Genomic DNA, 24,216 nt, shown 5'->3' on the forward strand with positions numbered 1-24,216 from the left:
CTTCCCTCTCTCTTCCAACTCTCTCTGAAAATCAATGGAAAAATACCCTCGGGTGAGGATTAAAAAAAATAAGAGACTTTTTTTCTATCTATATATGTGATGTGTATTCTTTGTAATTAATATGAAAACTATAGACAAGCAAAAGAAGACTTAGCCCAAAGCCGCCTGTGGAGGCACCCACTGTGACCCTAGTCACAGTGTGTAGGTCTCATGCGCACACATGACCGTGTGCATAGAGCGTGTGCCATGCACCCACACGTGTGTGGGAACCCTGTGCTCCACAGGGGCACGGTGCTGTCTGCTGAACGCCTGGCCCCAGGGTCGCAGGCGCTCGGTCCTGAGCTGCCCAAGCGCTTGCACAGCTGCTGCCACAGAAGTAGGATGCGCTCCAGGCTGTTTTAACCTCGGCTTTACCACGTGTAATCAAAGACATTTTTAGGTCTACGCAGCTCTCTCTGACAGCAGGGTGTAAAGAGAATCTGGAATACGCTTTGAATGTCTATGGCAGGGGTCCTCAAACTTTTTAAACAGGGGGCCAGTTCACTGTCCCTCAGACCGTTGGAGGGCCGGACTATAGTTTAAAAAAAAACTATCAACAAATTCCTATGCACACTGCACATATCTTATTTTGAAGTAAAAAAACAAAACGGGAACAAATACAATATTCGTATTTGCATGTGGCCCGCGGGCCGTAGTTTGAGGACCCCTGGTCTATGGAGCCGGGATGACTCATCTAGGAGCAAAGAACAATCAGCGACCCTGGGAGGTGCTCGCTGGGCGCTGGGTGCTGGGCTCTTGGGAGCAACTGGTCAAAGGAGGCACCTCTTGCAGAGCCCTTCACTCCCCTTCCCAGAGCAAACCCACACCTGCCAGGAAGGGAGGGAGGAAGGGAGGGAAGGAGAGAGGGGGGAGGGAGGGGGCTGGAGGAAGAAAGGGAGGGACAAGACAAAGATGGGGGCCAGTCCACCAGAGCTGGCCTCAAGAGAGGGGGAAAGGGCTGGTTTGCTGGCCCAGGAAAGCCTAATTCTGAAAGTGAATGAGTTGGGAAGGCAGGAGGGGAGAAGGGAGAGTGCTGCTCCCAGGACACTGCCCAGAGGGCCCGGAGAGTGAGGCGAGGCCTGCTCTGAAGGAGCTGGGAAGCCTGCGCAGTCCGCACGCTGCACACAGGTGGCTCTGGGGCAGGCAGCACCCTCCTCCCCCCGGGAGCTCCCTGCAGTCTCTCTCCCAGGCCCCCACACCCTTGCCGGGACTTCCCACGCACCCGGGCGCCATACTCACTGGCTCCCATACTTGGTCTTCTTGAACTTGTCCCTTTTGTACTGGGCGTGCTCCTGCTCCAGGGCCCCGACCCTGGCGATGACCTGCTTCAGTGTCTTGTAGGTCTCCTGGGGGTCATCGATGATGAAGGTCAAGTACTCCTCTTGCTCTGGGCCGTCATACACAGATCTGCTCCCACAGGCTTCTGCACCGTTGGGGACAGGGCGGAGGTCAGTGCTCGGGGAAGCATCTGGACTCCTCAGTAAGGCTGACCATTCACAGGCAAAGGCCCCAGAAACAGCAGCTGTTCCTAACAGCCTGGCCAACGCTGAGTGCTGGGGGACCCTGCAGGGCCAGAAAGCCAGGGCCCAGGGACCGAGGCCTCTGAGGGTCCAATGCCCCCTTGCCAGGCCCCAGCCCTTCTCTGACAGCCCTGCCCCTGGGTGACCTGCGTCATCCAGGCCCCACTGGCTCATCACGCCGGGAACAGCAGACATCTGTCTGCTCCTGGGCACTGGGCCAGGCTGGCTCTAGGGCCTGTGGGGTCGGACATGGTCAGGCTGGGGAGGTGAGCTCGAGGACGTCCCCTCTCGGCCAGTCTGTGCAGGCAGTTTCCTCAGACTCCACCCCGCCCCCCCCCCCACCTGCTCAGCAGGTAGCTCTCTCCTTGGACACCTCACTCCCGCTGAAGTGATCCACAGGAGGCATCCAGATACCTGAACTGCAGCAGCCCCCTCCTGGCCCCTAGCACCCGGCCCCGGCCCCTCCCATCTGCCCGACAGCTATGCTGGGCCCTGCGCTCCAGGGCCACAGAGAGACCAGGTGGGAAGCCGTGTGCTTTGCAGGGCGCCTGGCCCGGCGAGCCAGCGTCAGGAGGGCCCTCGCCTCATCGTCCTCTGTCCATTATCTCAGAAAGCTCTGCGATCCTGCTTCTGCTCAGGGGAAACCTCTGGGTTCTAATCGAAAAGTCACAAGTCTGCACAAAGGAAGATGGAAAATTTCAGAGAAAAAGGGGGTGTGACAGGAGAAAGACAAGGGGCCCTCAACGTGAGGGACAACAGAGTGGAGAAGAGGAGCCCAGGCCCCCGAGCTCGAGTGTGAGCTCAGCTTCTTCCTCGTGAGTGAAGCGCAGGTCGGTCTGCAGCCACACTGCCTGCGTGTCCTCCCCCACCCCCAGCCACTGCTTGTAACTGCGTGGCTCTGGGCAAGTTACTTAAGCGCCAGAGCCTCAGTTAACCGGTGCCCCCCGAGTCTCCTGAGCCCGGGCCCAGTGGGAGTGGGAGCTGTGGCGGCTCGTAAGGACAGAGGGAGGGATAGATGCAAAGGACCGTCACTGCCACATGGACAGGTCAAGAGAGCTAAGACCTGAGTAAGCAAACGTCTGTGAAGCTTGTTAAAGAAGCAGAAACAGAAGGTGGTCCTCATTGCCAGGACAGGTGTCTGGGCTCGGATGCGGAGGAGAGTCACCAAAGGCCAGCAGGACGGACGATGGTGACGGGAGAAGCACACAGGCACCCGGGCCCAGCCCTCCTCAGCTCCGGGTGCTGTGCTCACTGCTTCACGGAGTTTGTTCCCCTCAGTCCTCGAATTAAGCCAACGGGCTGGTGGCAGTGCTGCCCATTTCGCAGGAGAGGAAGTCAGGGCTTGCCCGGTGAGCGATTTGCCTGGTGAGTGACTTGGCCAGTGTGTCTCAGAGCAGAAGCCAAAGCTGGCTCTGCATTGAGGCCTCTAAGTCCTGGAAGAACTCCATCCCGGGCACCACGGAGCGTGGTCTGTGCGGGGAGCGCTGGGAGGAACCTGGGAGAGGCCCAGGCCCTGAGGACATCCAGCACTAAGGGGGGTTGAGGGGCTTAACTGCCGAGACCACAAAGAAAGAGGAGCCGTAAGCCACACACCTATCAGATGCAAAATTCTTGAATGGATTAGTAAATAGATTATGAGCTAAGCTCAGGAAGGAGAAAATAAAACCAACATCAACTAGAACGGATCATGATAAGCACACTACTTCCTCTTTAAAAGGGTTTATAAAACCCAGACTTAGGGAAATGCCCAGAGTGTGTGCATGTTGGTTTCAGCAAGGCCACTGACACGCTTTCACACGGTAGCCGGGAACAGGACACAGCGCCAGACGACGGGACAGGCGCTGACCACCCACGGTCCCAGGCACTAACCTGTCTCCCAAGCAGATGCCTAACCTGCAGAAGGTGCCACCGACAGCACCAGACGCAGGCCAGGGAAGCTCAGAGGGGCTCGCAGGCATGTCTGGGAGAGATTGTGGGTTCGGCTCCAGACCACCATAAAGTGGATATTGTAATAAAGTCACGCTAATAGTTTGGTTTCCCGGTGCATACAAAGGTCATTTCACTACACTGTGGTCTACTATGTGTGCAACAGCATATGTTTAGAAAAATCAATGTGCAAACCTTAACATTATTTTATGACTAAAACATGTGAACTGTCACGTGTGCCTTCAGCGAGTGGTGATCTTTCTGCTGGTGGAGGGCCTTCCCTGATGTGGATGAAAACACAGCCCCTGGGAATCATAATACAGCGAACACAAGACGAGGTCTGCCTGCACTTCCCCGAGTCGCTGCAGAGCGTCCCACGTGTCGCCTGGGCCAGGCGTCCCCCGCGTGAGAGGCTGACCCGTCCTCACCTTGCATCTTCTCCAGTTTGCTCATGTACAGGTTGAACAGGGAGTAGATGCGCTCCGTCTCTCGGTCCCCGTCGATGTCCAGCTGGATGTTTGCTGGGAGGCCGCTGCTCGAGCACAGTGAGAACGGAGAGCACAGAGCTGTTAATCATGGCATTGACTTTTTAAAAGACCACTGAAGACGACAGAGCGATCCAACACTGGACTCATCCCCGACGGGCATTTGTGTGTGGTGTGTGAAATAATTCACCAGCACTGAGCAGTGACCATCTGCCAGGACAGCAAGCAAACAAGGCAGACTTACTTTGCTATGAAAGGGCCCAGAATAAAAATATGCACTTGGGCCGTGTGCCCTGAAGGGTCGGTTGGCTGCCCCAGGAAGGGACAAGCGGGTCCCCTCTCCTTCCCGAGGCCCCGGTGGGCTGCTGCTCCTGCCTGAGGGCACAGCAGCGGCCCCTCCCAGACACAGCACCCAGCCTCTCTGGGGAGACAGGCGAGGATTGGGGCACAGACTCCTGGACAGCAGGGACTTAGCCCTTATCCTGAGTCTTAGCTTCTTTGCCTGTGAAGCTGCATGTCCTGTTTCCGCCTCTGAGAGCTTTGGGGGGCTGCGTCACAACCACAACAAACAGCAGTTGTCACTTTTCTCACAAGTCACATGGGGCACAGGGACAGGCCAACTGTGAGTCACCAGGCCTCCCTCCAGGATGGCAGAGAGGAGCCTCTCAAGACCGTCAGGGGGCCCAGCTAATGGAGGGGCTGGAAACTGTCTTGGTTCCCAAAGGTGGGGAGTGTCGACTGGAGAAATCGAAGGGGGTGCATCAGGAGGGCAGAGCGCTTGCAGGGTCTTAGAAGAAACAGGCAGAAAAGCCTGCCCCTGGGGGTCCCCTCTCTGCCTGGAGCCCCCTCCTCATTGCCACCCGCTCTGCAAGGATGGCACGCACCCCCGGCAGGGGCAGGAGAACCCAGGCAGGCCCGGAGCTCCTGCCAGGCTACACAGTCTGCAAGGGCTCCCTGGGTGGAGGCTCAGCCTCAGTGTGCAGTTGGCTGAGTGGGTGGGGACTGCATCTTAGCCCCAACTTGACCCCTTGACGAAACTTCCCTGAAGGGTGCACAAACTGGGTAACTGTGCTCGGCTACCCCGGGCGGCTGGGGGCTGGAAACCCGCAGACCTACCCGGTGCACGGGGAGCAGCCGGGGGCCGTGTCGGAGGAGGCCCTGCAGCACAGCCAGTGGCCGTTGAGGTAGGCGGAGGGGTGGTAGACGGTGAGGCGCTTCTGGTTGCACTGGCTCACTTTGGTGAGGATGTCGATCCAGGCCTTGGCCTCCACGCAGTTGTTGGCCTGGATGTACAGCGCCCGCTCCGGCTGGATGACCTGGAACATCTGGGGAGATGGAGAGTGGGCTTGGGGGCCGCCCAGCAAGGACCACGGGTCATGATCGTCAATGCCTACACACCCAGGGGCTGCAGCGAGAGGGTCTGAAACTGACCCAGAGGCAGACAAGTCCAGTGGCTGCCGTGGGTGCAAAGGGCTTTCTGCTGCCCTTGAACTTGAAAACAGAGCTGAAGCCGCTGCCCTGGGGGAGGCAGGCGTGACAGGAGCCATGGTCAGCCTGGCCAAGGCACTTCCTTCCTGGGCGTCAGGGGTCTCCATTCGAAAGGCAGGAGCAGCACCACTTGTCTCGCCCATGGGGCCTCCTAAAGCTGACTGGGGCCTTAACAAGGCACATTCCCTGCAAGGCACATCAGAGCTCATGCTGCCCACCCTCCCGTTCTCCTCCCAGCTCTGCCTCCATCTGAAAGGCCTGGGGACTCTTCTTCCTCATTCAGGCAGGTATTGCCTCCTCAGAGCCACCACTCCTTTCCTATTTATTATTCACTCAACAAACTGCCCTCGGTCCTGGGGACATAGTGAGAGCAGAGAGTTTCTGCCATGAGCTTCCAGCCGGCAGGAGAAAATGAACACAAGATGCAGGGGCTGAGTGCGGGCAGCCCAGCGGGAGGTCAGTGTAAATGCTCAGAAAAACCTCCAGAGAGCAGCAGGTTAAGGGTTAAACTTAGTGGGGGAGGCAGGGATGGACAGTGTCCCGGGCAGCAGGGACAGCAGGGCACAGGTCCTGGGGCAGCAGAGACAATAGGCACAAGGTTCTGAGCATCAGGCAGGGCCGGAGCTCCCGCAGGAGCAGGCCAGCTGCACACAGAAGGGGGTTACGGGGGAGGTGGGCAGGCTGAGCCCTGGTAGGCTGTCACACGGGACTTGTCAGAGGGCGTGAGGGGAGGCCAGGAGTCAGGGTGCCACAGAAGGGTGACAGTGGCCTCTCCCAAGGGCTGGTGGTGAGCACCGGGAGGAGGAAGGAGCAGGAGCCGGTGGATCTGGGGGAGGGAGTTGTGAGTCCACGTTCCTGAGTGACTAGTCGGGGCTCTTTGCCAGAGACCAAGTCCCCCATCCTGCCTGGCACACACGCACCACTGCCCAGGCCTCAGACGTGCGCATCTGTGCACGGCTCCAGTCCCCAGTGGAAGGACGGCCGCCAGAAGGAGGTGTTTTGTCCTAACTGTCCTCACGGACTGGCCCCTGCAACAGGGCTCGGAACACAGCAAACCTTCAAAAAATCTCTCAGATGGAACAGGACGTGAGCCTAGTAGGTAGCGCCCTGGGAAGCTGGCTGTGAGGAAGGCAAGAGGAAAAAGCAGGCTGATGAATAAACAATGCTAAAATTAGGGAATTATTCTAAACCTAAATTCAGGGCCTGACGAACCAAACAGCTCCCAGCTGCTTCCAGGACGTTTCCACACTCGTGTCCTTGGTGGATGTCTGGGAATGCCTCTGGCGGAGGGCGGGCATTGCCAGCCCCCATCTCGGAGAGGGCGAGGCCCAGACACGCTCCAGGGAGCTGCCTGCAGAGGAGGCGGGCCTTCCAGCTCCCGGAGCAGGTGCGATAGTGTGAACATCCCCAGGTCCAGGGAAGAACCCACGTCTGCCACGGGCCATCTGCTCGCCCAATAAGTGGCCTCAAATAGTCCTCGGGAAGGACCAGGAACAGGGCAGGCCCTGACAGGTGTGGTTGGAACATTGGCCCGAACACTGAGAGGTCATGGGTTCGATTCCCAGTCAGCGTACATACCCAGGTTTCGGGTTCGATCCCTGGTCGGGGCGCATCGGGAGGCAACCTATCTATGTTTCTTTTTCACATCGATGTTTCTCTCTCCCCCTCTCCCTTCTTCTCTAAAATCAATAAAAACATACCCTCCGGTGAGGATTTAAAAAAAAAATAAAGAAAAGAAAACAGAGCAGGGAGCAGGAGCTGCTGTCTGAGCATCCAGAGCATGCAGGGTGGAGCCACCCCTTCATCTGTGCAGCGGGCTGGGAGCCGATCTCCGACCCAGCAGAAGTGTAAGCACCGTGTGACTACTCAGCCCTGGCCCAGCAAAACAGACTCCCATGTCCCCCACAGACCCAGTGCGGCCTTAGGCACCTACTGAATACCCGAGCGTTGAGTTGTGCCAATGAGCGAGGCGGGCAGACACAGGAGAGGGAGGAGGACGGGTCAGCTCCCTGGCAGCTCCGGGAGCAGAGCCTGGCCTGAGGTCCCGTGCTGTGCGCCATGAGCTGGCCTCTGTCGCAGAGCCGGCTGAGCGAGGAAATGCCGCTGGATGCAGAGGCAGCGAGCAATGGGCCGGGATGCTGTGCAAGCAGGTCCTCCTCCCGGGGCAACGGGACCCCAGCCCCTGAATAAAATGGGGCCCTGGGAGTCCTTACAGTCCCAACTAATGAGTGCCAGCCTCCCTGGGGGAGAAGGAAGAGCCGTGCACAGTCGAGAGCCAATGAGGAGCAGCGAGGGAATGACAGAGAGTCTTCGCGGAGGGGAGGACTTGAGGAGAAGCAGGACACTGACAGCCAGTGTGTCTCCCACGGCCACTCACTCACTATGAGCCGGGCCCCCTGAGAGGACGCACCAGCGACCAGGGCCTCCGGGGTTCCTGACGGAACCCGTGACCCAACCATGCCCAGCGACCACCTGACACACCCACACCGAGGGATGTCCACAAAAACTGGCCTGCATGCCTCAAAAATGCCACAGCCACGAAACAGGGGTAAGGACCGAGGAATGTTCCAGATTAAGGAGACGCCAGAGAAACAACAGACCATGTGGCTCTGGACTGCGTGCCAGCCTGGGGGCTGGGGGGGGGGGGGGGAGGCGTGGAACAACAGCTATAAAGAACGTTACTGGGACAACTGGCGGAATTTAAATACGGACTGTGGGCTAGTGGTGCTAGTGCATCAGCTTGGGCGTCCTGGCTTGGCTACTGTATGAGATTATATGAATGTCCTTGTGTTTAGGAAATACACGGAAATGTTTACATGGTGCAGGAAAAAAATATGTACATCCTCCATGGAGAGGAGGAGGGCGAATGAAGGAATAGGCTCAGCAAATGGGACAAAACCAGTGACTCTGGGTTAGGGGACATGGAAGTCCGTGTTCTAGTCTTACTTTTCTGGAAGTTCAAACTAGATTTAAAAAAAAACATTTCAAAGAAATTCCACACGGTCCCAGAGCCTGCCCCTGGCGTCCTTTAACAGAAGGTCCCTGGACCCCCGGGGACACCAGGGAGGCCACCGTCCCACGGGTCCTCCTGCCCCAGCCGACAGGCAGGGCCAGCCAGGCTGCTGGGCTCCCAGGTCCGACGCAAAGCCACACAGCGCCTTGTAGACACCCAGGCAGGGCCCCGAGAGGAGAGGCAGGGGCGGCGGGCGTGAGTGGGAGAGGAGAGCGATGCCCGGAAGAGCGCCTGCAAGGGCTGCACTCACGTTCTTCATCTTGAAGGACTCCTCCTCCAGTTTCTCCACGGCCAGAATGTTCTCGATGGGAATGCTGTAGAGGGGCTGGTCTCCTGCGGCGAGAGGGGTTAATGAGTGCAGGCCCAGGGGTCGTGCTGGGTTAGGTCTCCCCTCTTTAGGTGAGAAGGCTAAGAAACTGACGGGCCACAGGCACAGGGGGCCGAGGGGCAGTGGTCAGAGGAGGCCTGGAAATGGAAATGGGACCTCTGTGTCCACAGAACAACAGAGCCTCAGCTCCCAGCAGCACCCCACGTTCCCACGTTTTTATGGGGAGAGACTACTTTGTCACCATTCCCTGACCTAAACCGGAGCAATTTCAGATCCAGGAGAACACAGCCCTGATTCCTACACCTGGCGGCATGGCGCCCGCCTGCGCCCCTCCCGCTCCCCCCCGGGCCGCCCCCGTGGATGTCGCTCCTGCTCTCCTGTTTACAGAAACTGCTCACGTTGGGGAACACACCTTCTCTGCTTTCAGTTTCACTCCAGAAAAGCAGAGGGTAACCCCAACTGGGACTTAGACAAGGCCCTGGTCCCTCGGAATAAAGGTATGTGAAAAGAAGGGACAAGCGAATTTTTCTTGTTACCTTTGCTTTTCTGGTAGGTAAATTCATGATTTGTCAAGCGGAACCACCTTTTCTTAAAGTTCTTCATCCCAAAGCGCTTTCGTCCTTGCGCCCTCTTAATCATAAACCTGTTGTGAACAGGACACGTGGGTGGGGGGATGCCCCTGGGCTCGGGGTCAGGTTCCACGTCACCCTCCCCGTCCTGCAGCCCAAAGTCACGTCTGCAACATCAAAATAACTCATCGCTTAGTATCTGTGATACCCAATGCAGACTGGATTTTCAATATCTTCTAAAGCAGCGGTTCTCAACCTTCCTAATGCCGCGACCCTTTAATACAGTTCCTCATGATGTGGTGACCCTCAATTTCACTGTTACAAATTGAACATAATTAAAGCATAGTGATTAATCACAAAAATAATACGTAATTATATATGTGTTTTCCGATGGTCTTAGGCGACCCCTGTGAAAGAATCTAAACGTATTTCCAAGAGATAGATTTAAAAAATCAAAAGGCCAATGTCTCTACTTTAGAGAAGTTTAGCCCCCCCTTCTGGTGATAACTGTAAATTACAAGTTGGTGAGGGCTTAGCCCTCCAGCAAAGCAGCTACCCCTCCCGACCTCCCACACTGAAATACTGGCAAGATGCTTCCAGAGAGCACGCCTGGCAGCAGCCTCAGAGGCACGAAAGTGTGCTCTGGGGAGCAAAGCTGTGGGGTTGGGGGGGCACCTGCTTAGGTGCGATGCTTTAGTCTCCCCACAGGAGGACACTTCAGGAATGAGGGGCTTGGGAGGGGAAGGTAAGGCCTGGAACTCAGGTTGAGTGCATGAGCCAACTGTGCATGAACCCCCAACTAGTCAGCGGTCATTCGGGCTCTCATTCCCCTTTCCTCCCAGGACGGGCATTTCTCCACTGCAAATTCAGCAGAGAACAGGCACCGAGAAATGAGAGTAACCACCACCACGTTTAGACCTGCCCTGGGCTGGGGAGTTTAAATGTGGCCCCAAAGGGTCTGTGCTGCCTCTGACCGGGGAGACCCCCAGCCCCGGGGCAGATCTGCCCCACTTCCCGGCCGAGACAGACTGGGAGCGCCCGCCGCCTGCAGTTCTCTCGCTGCCGTGCTCCGCCAGCCTTACCCTTCCTTGAGCAGGATGGGCTGCTCCACGCTCTTGGGGTCCCTTCTCCCAGAGGAGGAGATCAGATCTAAGAACTGAAGTGGGAAAGAAACCGGATCATTAACAGGGGAAATGGCGTGCCTGACCACACTCATTCTTACATATAAATAATGTCACGGATGCTGTGTCCCCTTCTGACACCAGGAGAGAGAGAACCTGAGGGGCAGGTGCCAGAGCAGTGGGCCCTTCTTGGAGATCATGGGGACACCGTGCTGGTCTCCACTGTGGCTAAGAAGCTTTCAGCCCCCACCTGGACTTCCTGCTGGCTCCTCCCGGGCAGGTCTCACTGGACTTCAGGTAACACCTGGAGGTCTACCTGCCTTTCCACAGGTGACCGGGGCATGCATCTCTCCTGGAGTTTGAAGCACTGCAGGCTCCCCTCCCTGGCCATCTTCATCCCCTTGTGGTCTTGCTCGGGCTGGGGCTCCCTGATCAATTCAACTGTCCCCCGGCCTGTCTGGATTCCTTCCATCAACTGGCGGCTGCCCCCAGCTCCTCTCCTTCCTCCCCTTCTAGGTTATGGCTTTTATGATTTCTGAGCAGTAAATACGTATAACTGCTTCAGATCTGGGACAGTTTCCCCCAAGCACGCTGTCCTTAACTCTGGGCCTGGGGTCCCGGGGCTCTGTGATTCGCCGGCACCGGGGGCAGGTGGCTGGGGCCGGGCAGGGCAAGGGCGTTTGTGGAACAAAAGGAGGAAAGAGTCTATGAAGGTATAATGCTCAGTCACGTAGAGAGAGAATTTAGACGTAAAATTCTATGATGAGGGCCCCCCCACATCAGATTCCAAAGAAGAGTGGTGGGTGTAGGAGTCGTTCACAGCAGCCCTGGGGTGAGCATGGGCACACGATACCGCGAATGGACCAGTCTGAAACGTTTCAAATGGCGAACGGTCGCTTTTATGTTACTCAAATTTAAAATCAGTATTTTTAAAAAGCAACTCTGTTTCTTAGAAACAACATAAAATCAGGGTGGGGTAAGTCTATGTTCGTTGATGTTGGTACTCACATTTTTTACAGCATCAGCATATTTCTGCTCATTGAAGAATTCGTAAAATGCAGCCATGTAGGATTCCTTAAAGCTGGCCTAAAATGAAGCAGGTCACTTAACAAAGGCCTACAGGTCTCCTGGCTCATGGCCCAACTCTGAAGACTCTAGTGGCACAGGCTGCAGCAAGCCTGTTATGGTAACTAAACGGAGGGAAGATGCTAGGACCCCTGGGGTCGGGAGGGAGGGGAGGTAGGTACTGCTCTAGAAGTTTAGCCCAGGTACTTAAATCAGACCTGAAATCACAGAAGCACGCTAAAACGTTCACAAGAGACGAATTCCACTTAAGTGGCGTTTTAAGAGCTAACTGTATGGCTCAACCCCCTTCGACGTGTGTTCACTGACATCAGGGTTCCAGGTCTATGAAGTTTATGCTGTACCCAGGCATGGTCGCTGGGATGGAGCCTCACCTGTGACCGAGGGGCACGGACAGGCATCAGGGCAAAGCCCAGTAACTCAGAAGGGCCTGTAAACGACCATCCCGTGCCCAGCCCAGTTAGCACTGCTTTCATAGGGAGGTCACTCTGCTCTTTCTGGGTGTGAACATGAGGTGGATTTTGCGCAGACCCTGACCGGCAGGCGCCTGTTTATCTGAACTTCCAGCCAACGGAAACTGGGGTTGGTGATGGAGGGAAGCGATCGGCGCACCTTTTGCTTCACTCTGATTCAGAGAGAGCCAAGCATTGGCCCCAAAGCTGCGCTGAGGAGACTCGGTCTCCGAACCCATACACAGGAGTGCGCCTGCCGCCGTCCCGCAGGTGACAGTAACGTACCACCTGCCACCCTGATTTCCCCTCAGAAAGCCACGTTTCACAGCCCGCAGTGCAGAGGCGCTTGGCTAGGGCTGGAATTCCACCTCCTAAGCTGGTGCGGGAGGACGCCTGGCAGGTTCTATTGTTCTTTATCCTTATAAATGCATTAAACACACTCTCTTTTGTTAAAAAGAAGATGATTAAAAGACATCACTTACAGACTTTGACTTGGATAAGCTGCCAAGAGTCTGAATAGTCTTTGAGATAAGCGTCAGCGTCCTAGACGTCTGTGGGTCCTGCCAGACGGGAGAGAGAAATGCGAGTTTCGCTTCGGTTTTACAGAAATGCTTGTGGTTGAGCCCAGCAGTGCACAGCCAGCAAAATGAGTGGCATCCCTATAAGCTGCATGTTGTCTGTGAGTGAACCGTAAACACACAAACACTGGATTCGGAGAAGTTCACCTGGACCCTTCTACTCTGCGTGGTCTGGGAGTTGCTAGAAATGCAGGCTCTCCAGACCCAGACCCCGGCACTTCCACAAAGCACGGATGGCTCCCCAGTGGCCACGTGTGAAAAGAGCTGCTGGATATCACTTAGTCAGGAGCATCTTGAACGTAGCGGCATCCCTGTCCCGTAACCATGCCCAGTTCTGTGACTCCCAGGTCACCTCTCTTACCTTCACATGGTTGTAAGTTTAATTTAGAACCAACAGAACCAGGAATGGGCCCGTCACCCTGGACTTTCCACCAAACACTGCCCACACCTGGCACTTCCTTTGCTGATGCATCACTGACATCAGCTCCGGGAAAGCCCAGAGCCTGGCACATACGGGTGCTCAATTATCATCTGGTGCTTGACTGAATAAATGACTGCATATACACAAGATGATAAATACTCAATTTTTCCCATGGGGAGAGGAGAACATAACAGCAGTCAGCAGTTAAAACCTGGTCACAGCGTCCATGTTTGAACTGACACAGCCTAGGAAAGCCGCTAAAGTCCTTGTAGATGAAGGAGGCAAGTGCGTGTGTCATGTTCACAACCCCACCGCCATGGAACCGTTGTTTCTCCACCTCCATAGGCCTGGCAATGAGTCTGGCTTGGGCCACCGTCACCTGCTGGTACAGGAGGGCTGGGTCCCAGCTTGCAGGGCTGGTGCTCACTTACCGTGTGGTGAGGCGTGAGCTGGAAGAGGTTGGGGGACAGGATGGCAGGCGCGAAGAACCTCAGGAAAATGAAGCTGCTCACCGCCGTGTACCTCACGTCCAGGTCATCTGCAGCCAGGGCACAGAGAGCCAACTCAACGGGCTTCCTACAGATCACAGCAGTGGACCGGGGCGAGGGGCTGCACCCCAGGGCCCCTGCTCCACCCAGGGCCCCCCGAGGCAGAGGTGCTGGCCTGCGGCTCTCCTGGACCCACTGCCTCTCTCCTTCCCTGTCTCTCTCCCTCTCTCTCTCTCCCCCTCTCTCTCCCCCTCACTGTTATTAATAACACCGTCTGGCAGTTGGGCTGTAACAGACAGGACCCGCTCACCAGGCCCTAGTGGCCTTACAGGGAGACGGCTCATTATTGGGCGGGTCACTCACATCGGGGATGGGAGGATATGGTCTGTTCATTATTTACTTCCTTCCATCTTGTCCCAAAGAGGATCAGAGGCTTGGTGTGCTTGGTAACTGCCGGTCCCAGACACGGGGTTCCTTTTTGGCCCTAGAAGGAGCCCGAGCTCTGAGAGCAGGAGGTCCTGGCCGGGCTCGGCTATGGAAGCTGAGCTGCCCCAGCAGGTGGAGGGAAGGGGCTGGGTTCACCTGGGGACCTTCTATCTGGGCACAGGGACTGCTCTGCATGGAGGCTGAGGTTTCAGCGGTTCCCAAGGCAGCAGGTCACGTCTGGGCTGATTCATGGGCTCCCAGGGATGGAGGAAGCGAGTTAGGGATGTGCTCACTGGACCAGGCAGGGGCCAGGTACCAAGTGGTCTGAGCTGGTGAGTGCCCTGTACCCAGGTCCTTGGTTAACATGACCCCTCCCACAGGGCTGGATGCCATGGCAGCTCTGGGCGCCTCCCCAAGAAATGAGCATAAAGAGGGGGCTCATCCCTGGAACCCTTCCAGTCCCAATTCATCCTGTCTTTCTTAGAAATATAGCCAGGCAGAGTTAGGTGACACAGAGCACCAAGTGGCGACATGGTGGACTGAAGTAGGAAACTGCCAGAGGACCCGGACCAGACCCAGGCAAGTAGACACTGTTCCACTGGACGAAACTCGGCCTACTGCCTGGTGTGGGGCCGCAGCCCTAGCTCACCCAGCGATAGGCGCAGATGGGGACTAGGGCGCTCTGCCCGCAGACATGCACGCAAAGGGATGCATGCTGACACCTGAGCTCTGGCCTCTTTATGGGGCTCTGAGACGCCCCTTCTGTGCTTTGAGGCGTCTGGCGCAGGGGAAGGGAGCCACCTAGGGAGGGTCTGTAGGTGTTTCCTGCTGGCTGAGCGTATCCAGAGCACTCACCCTGGAAGCGCTTGGCAGCCGCCTCTCGGAGAGAAAAGAAAATGTCACACATGACCGTCGGGCAGCTCACCCCCGACTTGGTGATGACGTTGAAGATGCGGTCGACGTACTGCCGCAGGTTCTCCTGCAATGAGATGTGGGTGGGACACCCCAACAGTGCCCATGTGGACCCGACTCTCTCCCAGGCTGCATAGCACCTCAACCACATGGGGAGGGAGCGCGTCCAGAGGTCGGACACCAGCCCAGAGCAGCCTCGGGGAGCTGTGGCAGCAAAAGATACAATTCCCATCATGGTTTTTAAAAAAACCCTCCTAAAATACGTACTGACCAGTTATAGTAATTCATATAGTGCAAATAATAGGGGTTCTGGGGTGTGGGGAAAGCCACACTGTGTCCCCTCCTCCGTGCCTGACCTCATTAACTAAACACAGTCAAATTCACTGAAGTGTAAGTTCCCGAAGGTGAGAACCTTGTCTTTTTTTTTTTTTTTTTAAGGCACAACAAAGACATCGCCTGATCTGGATGGAGAAATCATAAAAAAGACAGAAATATTTAGGGTGAAATGTCAAAATTAGGGAGTTTTGATGTTTTAAGAAACAGCTCTGGGAACAGCCTGGGTGGTAGGTTTGAGACCTGTGTTTGTTGAGGGCTGGGGAGACTGAGGCTGGTGAGGCCACGCCATGCAGGGGTGCAGGGGGCAGGGCAGGGGGAGGGCTCCTGGCTGTCCCAGGAAGGGAAGGAGCAGGAGAAGAGTGGCAGGCCACAGAGTGGTGCTCATGGCAGGAAGGAACTCAAGAGCAAAGACAGACGGTGGCCAATCGTGGCCTGGGATTGGTTCCCTCACAGCAGGTGAAGTCAGCGTCTGCCTCAGGCTCCTGTGCGTTCCCTTGCAAAGCACGCCCTGCCCCACCTGACAGAGCCTCAAGACAGGCGCTGGCTCTGGAAAGTGTTGGTGAACGAGCCGGAGCCCCTTACCATGTTGTTTTCAAGGTTTTCGCCATCTTTCAGCTTCACGGGGTCGATTTCGCAGGGTTTGTGGCTCTGGCATATCTGGAAAGAGCATTTGCGACCAGGAGTGAGTGAGACAGATCCCAGGAGCTCAGGGGGCAGGGGGCAGCAGTATCAGCTCAGGGACGGATGCCATGAGCCTTGTTCAGAACACAGCTGCCCACAGCCAGCCCCCCCACCAGCTGCATGGGGAAGAGTGGCCGCAGACCAGGCAGTGTGCGAGGCTGGAGTTCCGAGGGGAACGGGACTTCCTGGAAGATGGTTCTGCATTATCTCCCATGGAACCCGGCGCCATAAAGCTTCACAACGTTTCACTTCAAAGTGCTGCCAGGAAACCGCACAGAGGCTCAACCAGCACAGCACGGGGCCTGTTTTTTAGGGAATTGCCCAGGTGCCCATGAAGGGCTCAGGGAAGAAATGCTGAGTCCCATGGAAAGGAAGCGTGTGGTTCCTTTCATGTGTCAACAGCTACAAGAAGTCGGGGCGGGGCCGCCACAGCTGCAGGGGGCTCCAGAGAAAACCCCAGGCCCTGCGAGGTTGGGGAGAGCCAGCACCTGTGGGAAGGGGTGCCCTCTCCTGCAGGGCCTCTGTCTTCAGAATAATGGGTTTTCTCAAGTGGTTTTTTAATTTGAGAAAATGAGGACGATTCTGAAATACACACGGCAGGTGTGTGGTGAGGCTGGGAACGCAGCTGACCTTAAAGTGACAGCTGTTCGTTCACATTGCGTTCCCTGTATGTCTGTCTGTCCCTCACACAGACATGTGGGTTCCTGCATGCACCCCCATAACACTGGGCCCTTGGGGACCCCGACCTACCTCCTCGATGGTGGGCTTCAGGGTGACGTGCAGGTAGTGCATCCCCGCCAGCTTCATCGTCTCGTCAATGCACTTGGATGTCAACGAGTTTCCTCGGAAAATGGTGTTGGGGTCCCTGGAAGACAGCATCGGGGTGACTTCTGTCTCCTCAGCGAGCGAGGTGGAGGAGAAGCAGAACCTATTCTGGAGTGCCCGTCCTCAGAGGCAGGCACACGCCCGCCCGGGGAGTCTGCTATCGGGGGCTTTAGAAGGAGCCCGAGACCAGAGCGGACATGTCACAGCAGGGGTCCTGGCCGTCCTGTCTGTGTAACACGTCAGCAACACGCCTCCTGCCATCAACCCATCCAAAGGGACAGGAGCTGGCGGTGCTCCCCTCCCTGGGGCTTGTTTTATACAAATGAACCACCGAATGCCTCTAAGGACCAAACCTGGGGCCAGCACAGGAGATCTGGCAGGGAAGGGCTGTGCTTTCTAGAACCTCTTTCAACCAGGCTGCGTCTGGGTGTTTCTGCACTGAGGGACCCAGGGCATGTAGAACCCGCTCCACTAGTGGGGCAGGTCCTGGGATCCAGCGACCCAGGCCTCGAAGGGGGGCTTGACACTGGACTGAGCCCGTTCCTGAGGCAGCCGGTGCCACAGTCACCCCCTTCTTGCACACGCACCTTGAGATTTCCGGAAGAAAAGGTACAATTTTAAAGACAGTAAGTGTCTCTCTGAAAGAAAACTGGAATCTATATGGTTTCCTTATCTGCCCCATCCCTGTGCTGTGACGTGTTTTGGAGGAGACTTCTGCTGCCCGGGGCCCCCCAACTTTGCCCAGCTCCAGCCCCAGCCCCAGCCCCAGCCCCAGCCCATCACCAGGCCAGACCCCTGGGAAATGAGGGGTCCGGGCAGAGGCCGCACTCACTGTGTCCTCCGGACCTCGGCGTTGGCGATGGCGCTGATGAAGGGCACCACTCGGCCATAGTGCAGGAAGAGTCGCACCAGCGGGATGGCCGCCTCCTGCTTTTCTCTGCACACCTCGCCCAGGATGTGAGCCGTGGACGCCGAGACGGGCTGCGTAGGGACACAGCGTGACCCCAGGGCAGCTTCCAGGCCCCCCCCCGACACCCCCTCACCCAGCAAAGGGAGACTCAGATGTTCCTGCGCACAAAACGGGCCCAGAGGGGCCAGGCTACAGGGAAGTCACCAGTAGGGACCAGGCGGCCCAGGTGGGGGCCGCGGTGGCTGCGGGGATTAGGGACAGGGCGGGGGCGGGGGGGGGGGCGCTGAGGTTACAGGTGCACAAGCACAGGAGTACCTCCACGTCCGCAGACTTCAGCAGCAGGTCCCGCAGGGGGCTGTAGTAGTCGGAGGAGAAGACGTGGTCTTCTGTGTACACCACGTTCAACCGCAGGGACCCCAGGTCCCCAGGCTTCAGGCTCTTACTGCCATTGTCTCGGGGCTGCAGGAAGTACCTGGGCGCAGGACACAGGACAGGTGGCGTGAGGCCGCAGCACCTCCCAGGGCTGTCCCCCGTCAAGGGGGGGCTCTGTGTCAGGGTCTGAGGCAGGAGGGGCTCAGGGGGATTCTGTAGGACAGCCCCTGCAGGGTCCCTGCACCCGGGGCATTCCCCTAGGGATGTTTCCTATCAGAGCTGCCAACACAGGACACAGAGCCACGGGACAAAGATCATGATGGGAAAAGGGGAAGGGTGGGAAGAAAGGAGAGGATGAGGAGGGGGAGGGGGTGAACACGACAGTGGCTAGCAACAAGCAGAGCAAAACTGAAAGGATTCAAAGAAACGTGTGGCAGAGCTTCCAACATGAGGGGGGTGTTGAGCTCGTGCTGGCGGGCGGGGCAGACCACTGCGCACACCACCGCTTCAGCAGTGCTTCCCACACGCTCTGCCTCTCCTGGGTCCCACCCCGTGCAGCGCTAGACTAGCTAGGACTTGGCAGAATGAGAGCAGGTGGCCAGAGAGGAAGCTGACGTGTGCATTTCGTTTGGGCTGTAAAGTGTAAAGACGCAGCCTTGTGCCCCTCTGACTTGTTAACTCTGTCCCTCCGCCCGCAGCTCGGGACGGCAGGCAGGCACGCGCCACCTTACCACGCTTCGTAGGAGCTGGACTGCCGCAGCACTTTCAGCGGAATCCGTAGTTCTCCCAGAAACTCGTCCCCAAATTTCAAGTTACTGGCGTTCCAGAGGTCAACCCTGAAAAACAACAGTCGGCATGTGGATGCTCTGGAGAACGGCCGGGGGAGGCAGAGGCTGTTGCTGGCGTCCTTTCTCCCAGCAGGAGGGTTGGAGCACGGCGGAGCCTTCGGTTCCACCAAGTCAGGCTCTGTGGAGATCTACACCGACTGGGGGCATTTAAGACGTGAGGTCAAGCAGGACCAGGCTTTGGTGTGGAGATGTGCATTGCCCGGGCTGCCAGGACCCAGAGGAGGTAGAGGCCGAGCCTCAGGCAGGTCGGTGAGCTGCCTCCTGTCTTTGTAACAGGAGGGAAGTGCTGTGCCCTGAAGACAGGAGCGTCCCCTGCCTGTACCTGGGAGAGGTCCCAGGGTGGCAGGACCTGCCCTCAGGGCTGGGCCGTGTCTCAGACACGGCAGGAGCACCCAGCAGGTGGCCTCAGTCTGCGGGCTCTGCATAATGGAGGGAATAAATGAAATCTAGCTCTGCTCAGGCTAATGCAGAGAATGGTACCCACGGGGGGCTGGCCAGGCTGCCCAACCTAACAGCCAGGATGTCCCCTACCTTCCGTGAAAGTACACCTGGAAGAAAAACTGTGTCTGATTCCTCCTTCCCTACCTGCACTCAGAACCCCGCACCCAAGATCCCTCCGACCTACCACTGTGACTCATACCCGAGGGCCTGTCACTGCCGGCTGCAAGCTCAGCACAATGTGCCATCTCTGAGAAACGTCCACACCCCCCTGCTAAAGAGTCTGTCACCCATGAGCCTTTTCCTCCAGAGAGAATTCTGTTCCCTCCGATTTGGGGACGTGGCGATTGCACACGAGTGACAGATGGAGGTGGACGACGCTCCCCGGTGCTAACTAGCGAGCATGGCATACCCCCACAGCAAACAGCTTAATCAGAGGATATCCATGAGCTGCAATTTAAGACCGGGGAAAATTCTAGAAGACTGTAGCAGCCCTTCGGTTGCCCCTGCAAATCCGAGCAGGGGCCGTGGACATCACAGCAGGCGAAGGATGTCCCGCAGGAACACGCAGGAACACAGACATGAACACTGACCCGTGCAGACACTTAGAATTACAAGCAGAAGACTCTTCAACCTGCCGAGCAACACTTCAGCAAACTACGAACAAGTCGCCGGGCAGCCTTTTCTTTTTAATAAGAGAAGCATTTAAAAGCATCTTTGGTTTGGATGCTTAGAAAAAGAACTAGGACTTCACGCTTGAACTCAAAGCCGAGTCTTTCATAAACACTTCTTTCTCTGAACAAAGAAGCAGAGCCGTCGGTCTGAAAGCAGGCAGTGTGCAGTCAAACCTCAAATAAGGCCTGCAGACCTCCAGTGGGGACCTTCTCGACTTGGGGTCACTTCGCCTCGGCTTCAGTATTTTGAAATGGAAGATTTAAACTGCCTGGAAACACGTAAAGCTGGGCTCAAACCAAGATCTGTGTGTGGAGGCCACGACCCCTCAGGACTTGAGCCCAGGAGAGGGCCGAGCAGAGCCCCAAGGTCCCCCGCACCTGGGAGAGGGAAGAGCCCTGGCCTGTACCCTGTACCCCAAAGGTCAGCCCCCACCGGGCCTGGAGCCCCCCACAGCTTGGTTATTGCTCAGAGGCCCGGAAAGCCGCTGCAGGTTCGAGGGAGGGATTCCAGAGTACCCCGCAAATGAACGCCTCGGAAAACCCTGGCCTAAAGGAAAGGAGATTTTAAATCGTGTCAAATCAGGGCATTCCTACGCTTCTCCTGAACCGGCTACTCAGACCCAGGGGTGGGCACCCGGGCCCAGGACGACGGAACGCACAGCTGGCTTAGGATGCTCTCTCCCAGGCACCTTACCCCTGGGGCAGGCGCTGCAGGTGGGCGGGGCTTCCTACAGGCAGAGCAGGCGAAGTGGGCCCCTGAGGGGATCCTAAAACTGATGCGGGTGAACTCAGGCTGGGATCTTCCAGGGCAGGGGTGGGGAACCTTTTTTCTGCCAAGGGCCACTTGGATATTTATAACATCATTCACAGGCCATACAAAATTATCAACTTAAAAATTAGCCTGCTATATGTGGCCAAACATTTAATTAACTCACCCCTAATGCAGATCAAATGAGTTCTCAGGCCTTACACTGCCCGCGGGCAGGGCCTTCCCCACCCCTGTTCTAGGTGACAAGTACCGACTCTGCACACCGAAGGCTGTGTCAGGAGAGTCCCAAAGCAGCCGGACTGTACAGCCGAGTTTGCCCCTTGGGAAAGTAAGTGTCCTTTCAGCCACAGCCACCCGAACACCTGGGTGATTATGACTGATTCCAATTTCCAACATCCTCGTGTTGAAATCACCAAGAACGTTAAAACCCCCCTATCCACTCCCCTATGTTTTTGCTCAGTGGTTAGAGCATTGGCCTGCACACGAAGAGTCTCAGGTTTGATTCCCAGTCAAGGGCACATACATGGGCTGCAGGTGCCATCTCCAGCCCCCAGCCCCGATCAGGGTGTGTGCGGGAGGCAACCAATCGATATGTCTCTCTCACATCGATATTTTTTTCTCTCTCTCCCCCTCCCTCCTTTCCACTCTCTCTGAAAAAGCAATGGAAAAAATGTCCTCAGGCGAGGATTAACCAAAAAACAAAGCGAAACAAAACAAAAGCGGACAGAAGAGGTGAGTTCAGCCTCCAACCAGGAATCTCGAAACCCTGATTCTTGCTCACCGGATTTCAAGTTTGTCCACATCCTCCTCCTCGAAGTCGAAGTGGGACTTTCGGCTGTAGCTGCAGGGTCTGGTCACCTGGTGGTGCAGAGGGAGGGAGAGGGAGTTAGACGGAGCGCCTGCCCTGGACCAACCAGCTCAGGGGTGGAGGCTGTGCGCCCCACCTACCGAGAATGAGCAGAGGCTGGACTGGGGCCCAATTCCGGCGAGTGGGGGTGTGGGGCTACGCAGGGCACATCACACTAACTTCCATGTACCCTCCCAGCACCCAGGAGCATCCTGCCAGTTCCCTCCCTCCTCCAGACATCCACTCCTCCTGCTGACCACCTCCCCCTCTGACATCCACTCCTCCTGCTGACCACCTCCCCCTCCTGACATCCACTCCTCCTGCTGACCACCTCCCCCTCCTGACATCCACTCCTCCTGCTGACCACCTCCCTCTCCTGACATCCACTCCTCCTGCTGACCACCTCCCCTTCCTGACATCCACTCCTCCTGCTGACCACCTCCCTCTCCTGACATCCACTCCTCCTGCTGACCACCTCCCCTTCCTGACATCCACTCCTACTGCTGACCACCTCCCCCTCCTGACATCCACTCCTCCTGCTGACCACCTCCCGTTCCTGATATCCACTCCTCCTGCTGACCACCTCCCCCTCCTGACATCCACTCCTCCTGCTGACCACCTCCCCCTCCTGACATCCACTCCTCCTGCTGACCACCTCCCCCTCCTGACATCCACTCCTCCTGCTGACCACCTCCCCTTCCTGATATCCACTCCTCCTGCTGACCACCTCCCCCTCCTGACATCCACTCCTCCTGCTGACCACCTCCCCTTCCTGATATCCATGCCCTCATGCCTCCAATCTGCTCCTCCCCAGCTTTCCCACCTGCTGCCTCCACCTTGTTGGCAGCCTGTCCTTGTACTGCCCAAGCCCAGCTCCCACCAGCCACAGCCCAGCTGGCCCCGACCTAATCTCCTTTGGCTAAAACTTCTGAAGGCCCCCAGGGTCCCCACTTGTCTTCCTCACCCAGCACAGGGGATCTTTCCACAACCTGTGCCCCCTGCCCAGCTCACTCCTGAGGCCATTCCTCACTCTGCTCCACGCTGGGAAGCCGGCAGTTGTCTCTGAAGTGCCACCTCCTCCAGGAAGCCCCCTGCGCCCCCTGCCTGGCATGACCCCAATACTATGATGAGGTGTCTGGCTTCCAGGGGGATGGCACAGAGGCTGGCCTGCTTCCTCCCTGCCTTACTCCTGCCTGTCACCTAACATATCTATCGAGTGAATGAAGGTGACTTACAGAATTTTAAATCATTTCACTTAGATATTTAAGGGTTTTTAGGTAAGTCTGGCTTTTATCCTGGAATAAGCTGGGCTGGAGACTACCTCCTGTTGAAACTCCTGCAGGAGGCTGCCTGCCAGCCCCTCGCTCCCCGCCGGGCGCAGGGTCCCCTGGCAGGGCTGGGCCTCGGGCTGTTTGCCAGCCCAGGCTGAAAGGAGGTGAGGAGAACCTGACAAGAGGGAGCGTGCGGCTAAGCAGGGCTGAGCCTCTGAGTCAAAGGACATCAACTCCACACACAAGCATCTTCCAAAGGTCCTCCGGGCGGAGGCTGCGAGCGAGGCCCTAACCAGCAGCACCGAGAGCCCAGGTCTAGGCCTTCTCTGGAAGCCTGAGGCTTCGGCCCTACTGCTACATTCAATCATCTGGGGCCGTTAAACTCATCTAGTGAGTTGAGACCCACAATTTTCGCCAAATCCACCATAGCAAGTACGCAGCGCTCCTCATGTGAGTGAGAACCACACAGGAGTGGATGCAGCTGTTGGCGGGAAGTGCATCACGGTGTGAAGTCAGTGCGTCACGGTGTGAAGTCTGTGCCTTACTGCGTGTTGTGGTAAAATCAAAAGCTGGGAAAGCGCCTGTCTGAGCCTCCAGACATGGAAGGTGCTGCCGCCTTTAATGCACTTTCATGTTAAGGACTTTCCTGCAGTTTCTGTTCCAGGTGTCATCCCTGCCTTTGGAGACACAGCATGAGTCCCTGGAGGTGAGGGTGGCCGCATGGGCTTCCTGGCTTATCTTCAGTCTGTTAAGAACCATTTCCTCACCCAACTATAAAGCCAGAATGTCCATCTTGGACAGAGAGGGGCCCTTCACTACGCCCTCAGGTTCCCGGCTCCATCGCCCTCCCCAGGGCTACCCCAAGGCCAGCCACTGACTTCCATGGAGGAAACGTGTGAGCTTCCAGAGGCCAGCGGAGAAGGCCCAGGTCCTCTGCCCATGAGCGCTTGGTTCTAACTCATCTCTCCAACTTCATTTTCCAAAATTCCTCGTTTTTCACCCGACCTCACTCTGCATTCCAGGTACAGTTTCCTGCACCCTCCTGACCTCCACACCTGTGCATGCCCCCTCCCAGACTGTCCCCACTCTGGGAGCCTCACCCCACGCCCCCGGCAGCACTGCTGGCTGCAATTGCTTTTTGTCTCCTGGAGCCACTAACTGAACCTTCACTGCAGCAAGTGGAATGATCCCTCCTGCTGGGCTGCAGGATCGTGAGGAGGACGGGAGCGAGGGCCTCGGTCATCCTCACCTACCATGACCTGGTGGAGAGTAAGCATTCAAGAAACCTTTGAGGACGGAAAGAACGCCCGCCTCAGTACATTCCGTATGGGCCGTCTTATCACTACACCAGCTGTGTGCACTGTGGTTCCGGTCCGGTCTTCAGCCCTCACACCCT

General features: G+C 56.9%; 1 protein-coding gene across 1 annotated transcript in view; it reads right to left on the bottom strand.

Moving 5' to 3' along the window:
• Positions 1–24,216, bottom strand: part of RASA3 (RAS p21 protein activator 3) — a 115,451-nt gene that overhangs the window by 347 nt on the left and 90,888 nt on the right. The window contains exons 8-23 of the mRNA XM_006102042.3: positions 21,484–21,560; positions 18,705–18,809; positions 17,917–18,073; positions 17,524–17,672; positions 16,617–16,731; positions 15,768–15,842; positions 14,793–14,916; positions 13,455–13,561; positions 12,507–12,584; positions 11,498–11,575; positions 10,451–10,524; positions 9,336–9,442; positions 8,722–8,804; positions 5,087–5,295; positions 3,914–4,017; positions 1,279–1,462 (exon numbers count right to left, since the gene is read on the bottom strand). Of these exons, the coding sequence (XP_006102104.1) occupies positions 1,279–1,462; positions 3,914–4,017; positions 5,087–5,295; positions 8,722–8,804; positions 9,336–9,442; positions 10,451–10,524; positions 11,498–11,575; positions 12,507–12,584; positions 13,455–13,561; positions 14,793–14,916; positions 15,768–15,842; positions 16,617–16,731; positions 17,524–17,672; positions 17,917–18,073; positions 18,705–18,809; positions 21,484–21,560 (1,826 nt within the window). The remainder of the gene's footprint in view (positions 1–1,278; positions 1,463–3,913; positions 4,018–5,086; positions 5,296–8,721; positions 8,805–9,335; positions 9,443–10,450; positions 10,525–11,497; positions 11,576–12,506; positions 12,585–13,454; positions 13,562–14,792; positions 14,917–15,767; positions 15,843–16,616; positions 16,732–17,523; positions 17,673–17,916; positions 18,074–18,704; positions 18,810–21,483; positions 21,561–24,216) is intronic.

This window comes from Myotis lucifugus, unplaced genomic scaffold (genome assembly GCF_000147115.1).
Source record: "Myotis lucifugus unplaced genomic scaffold, Myoluc2.0 scaffold_395, whole genome shotgun sequence".
NCBI lineage: Eukaryota > Metazoa > Chordata > Mammalia > Chiroptera > Vespertilionidae > Myotis > Myotis lucifugus.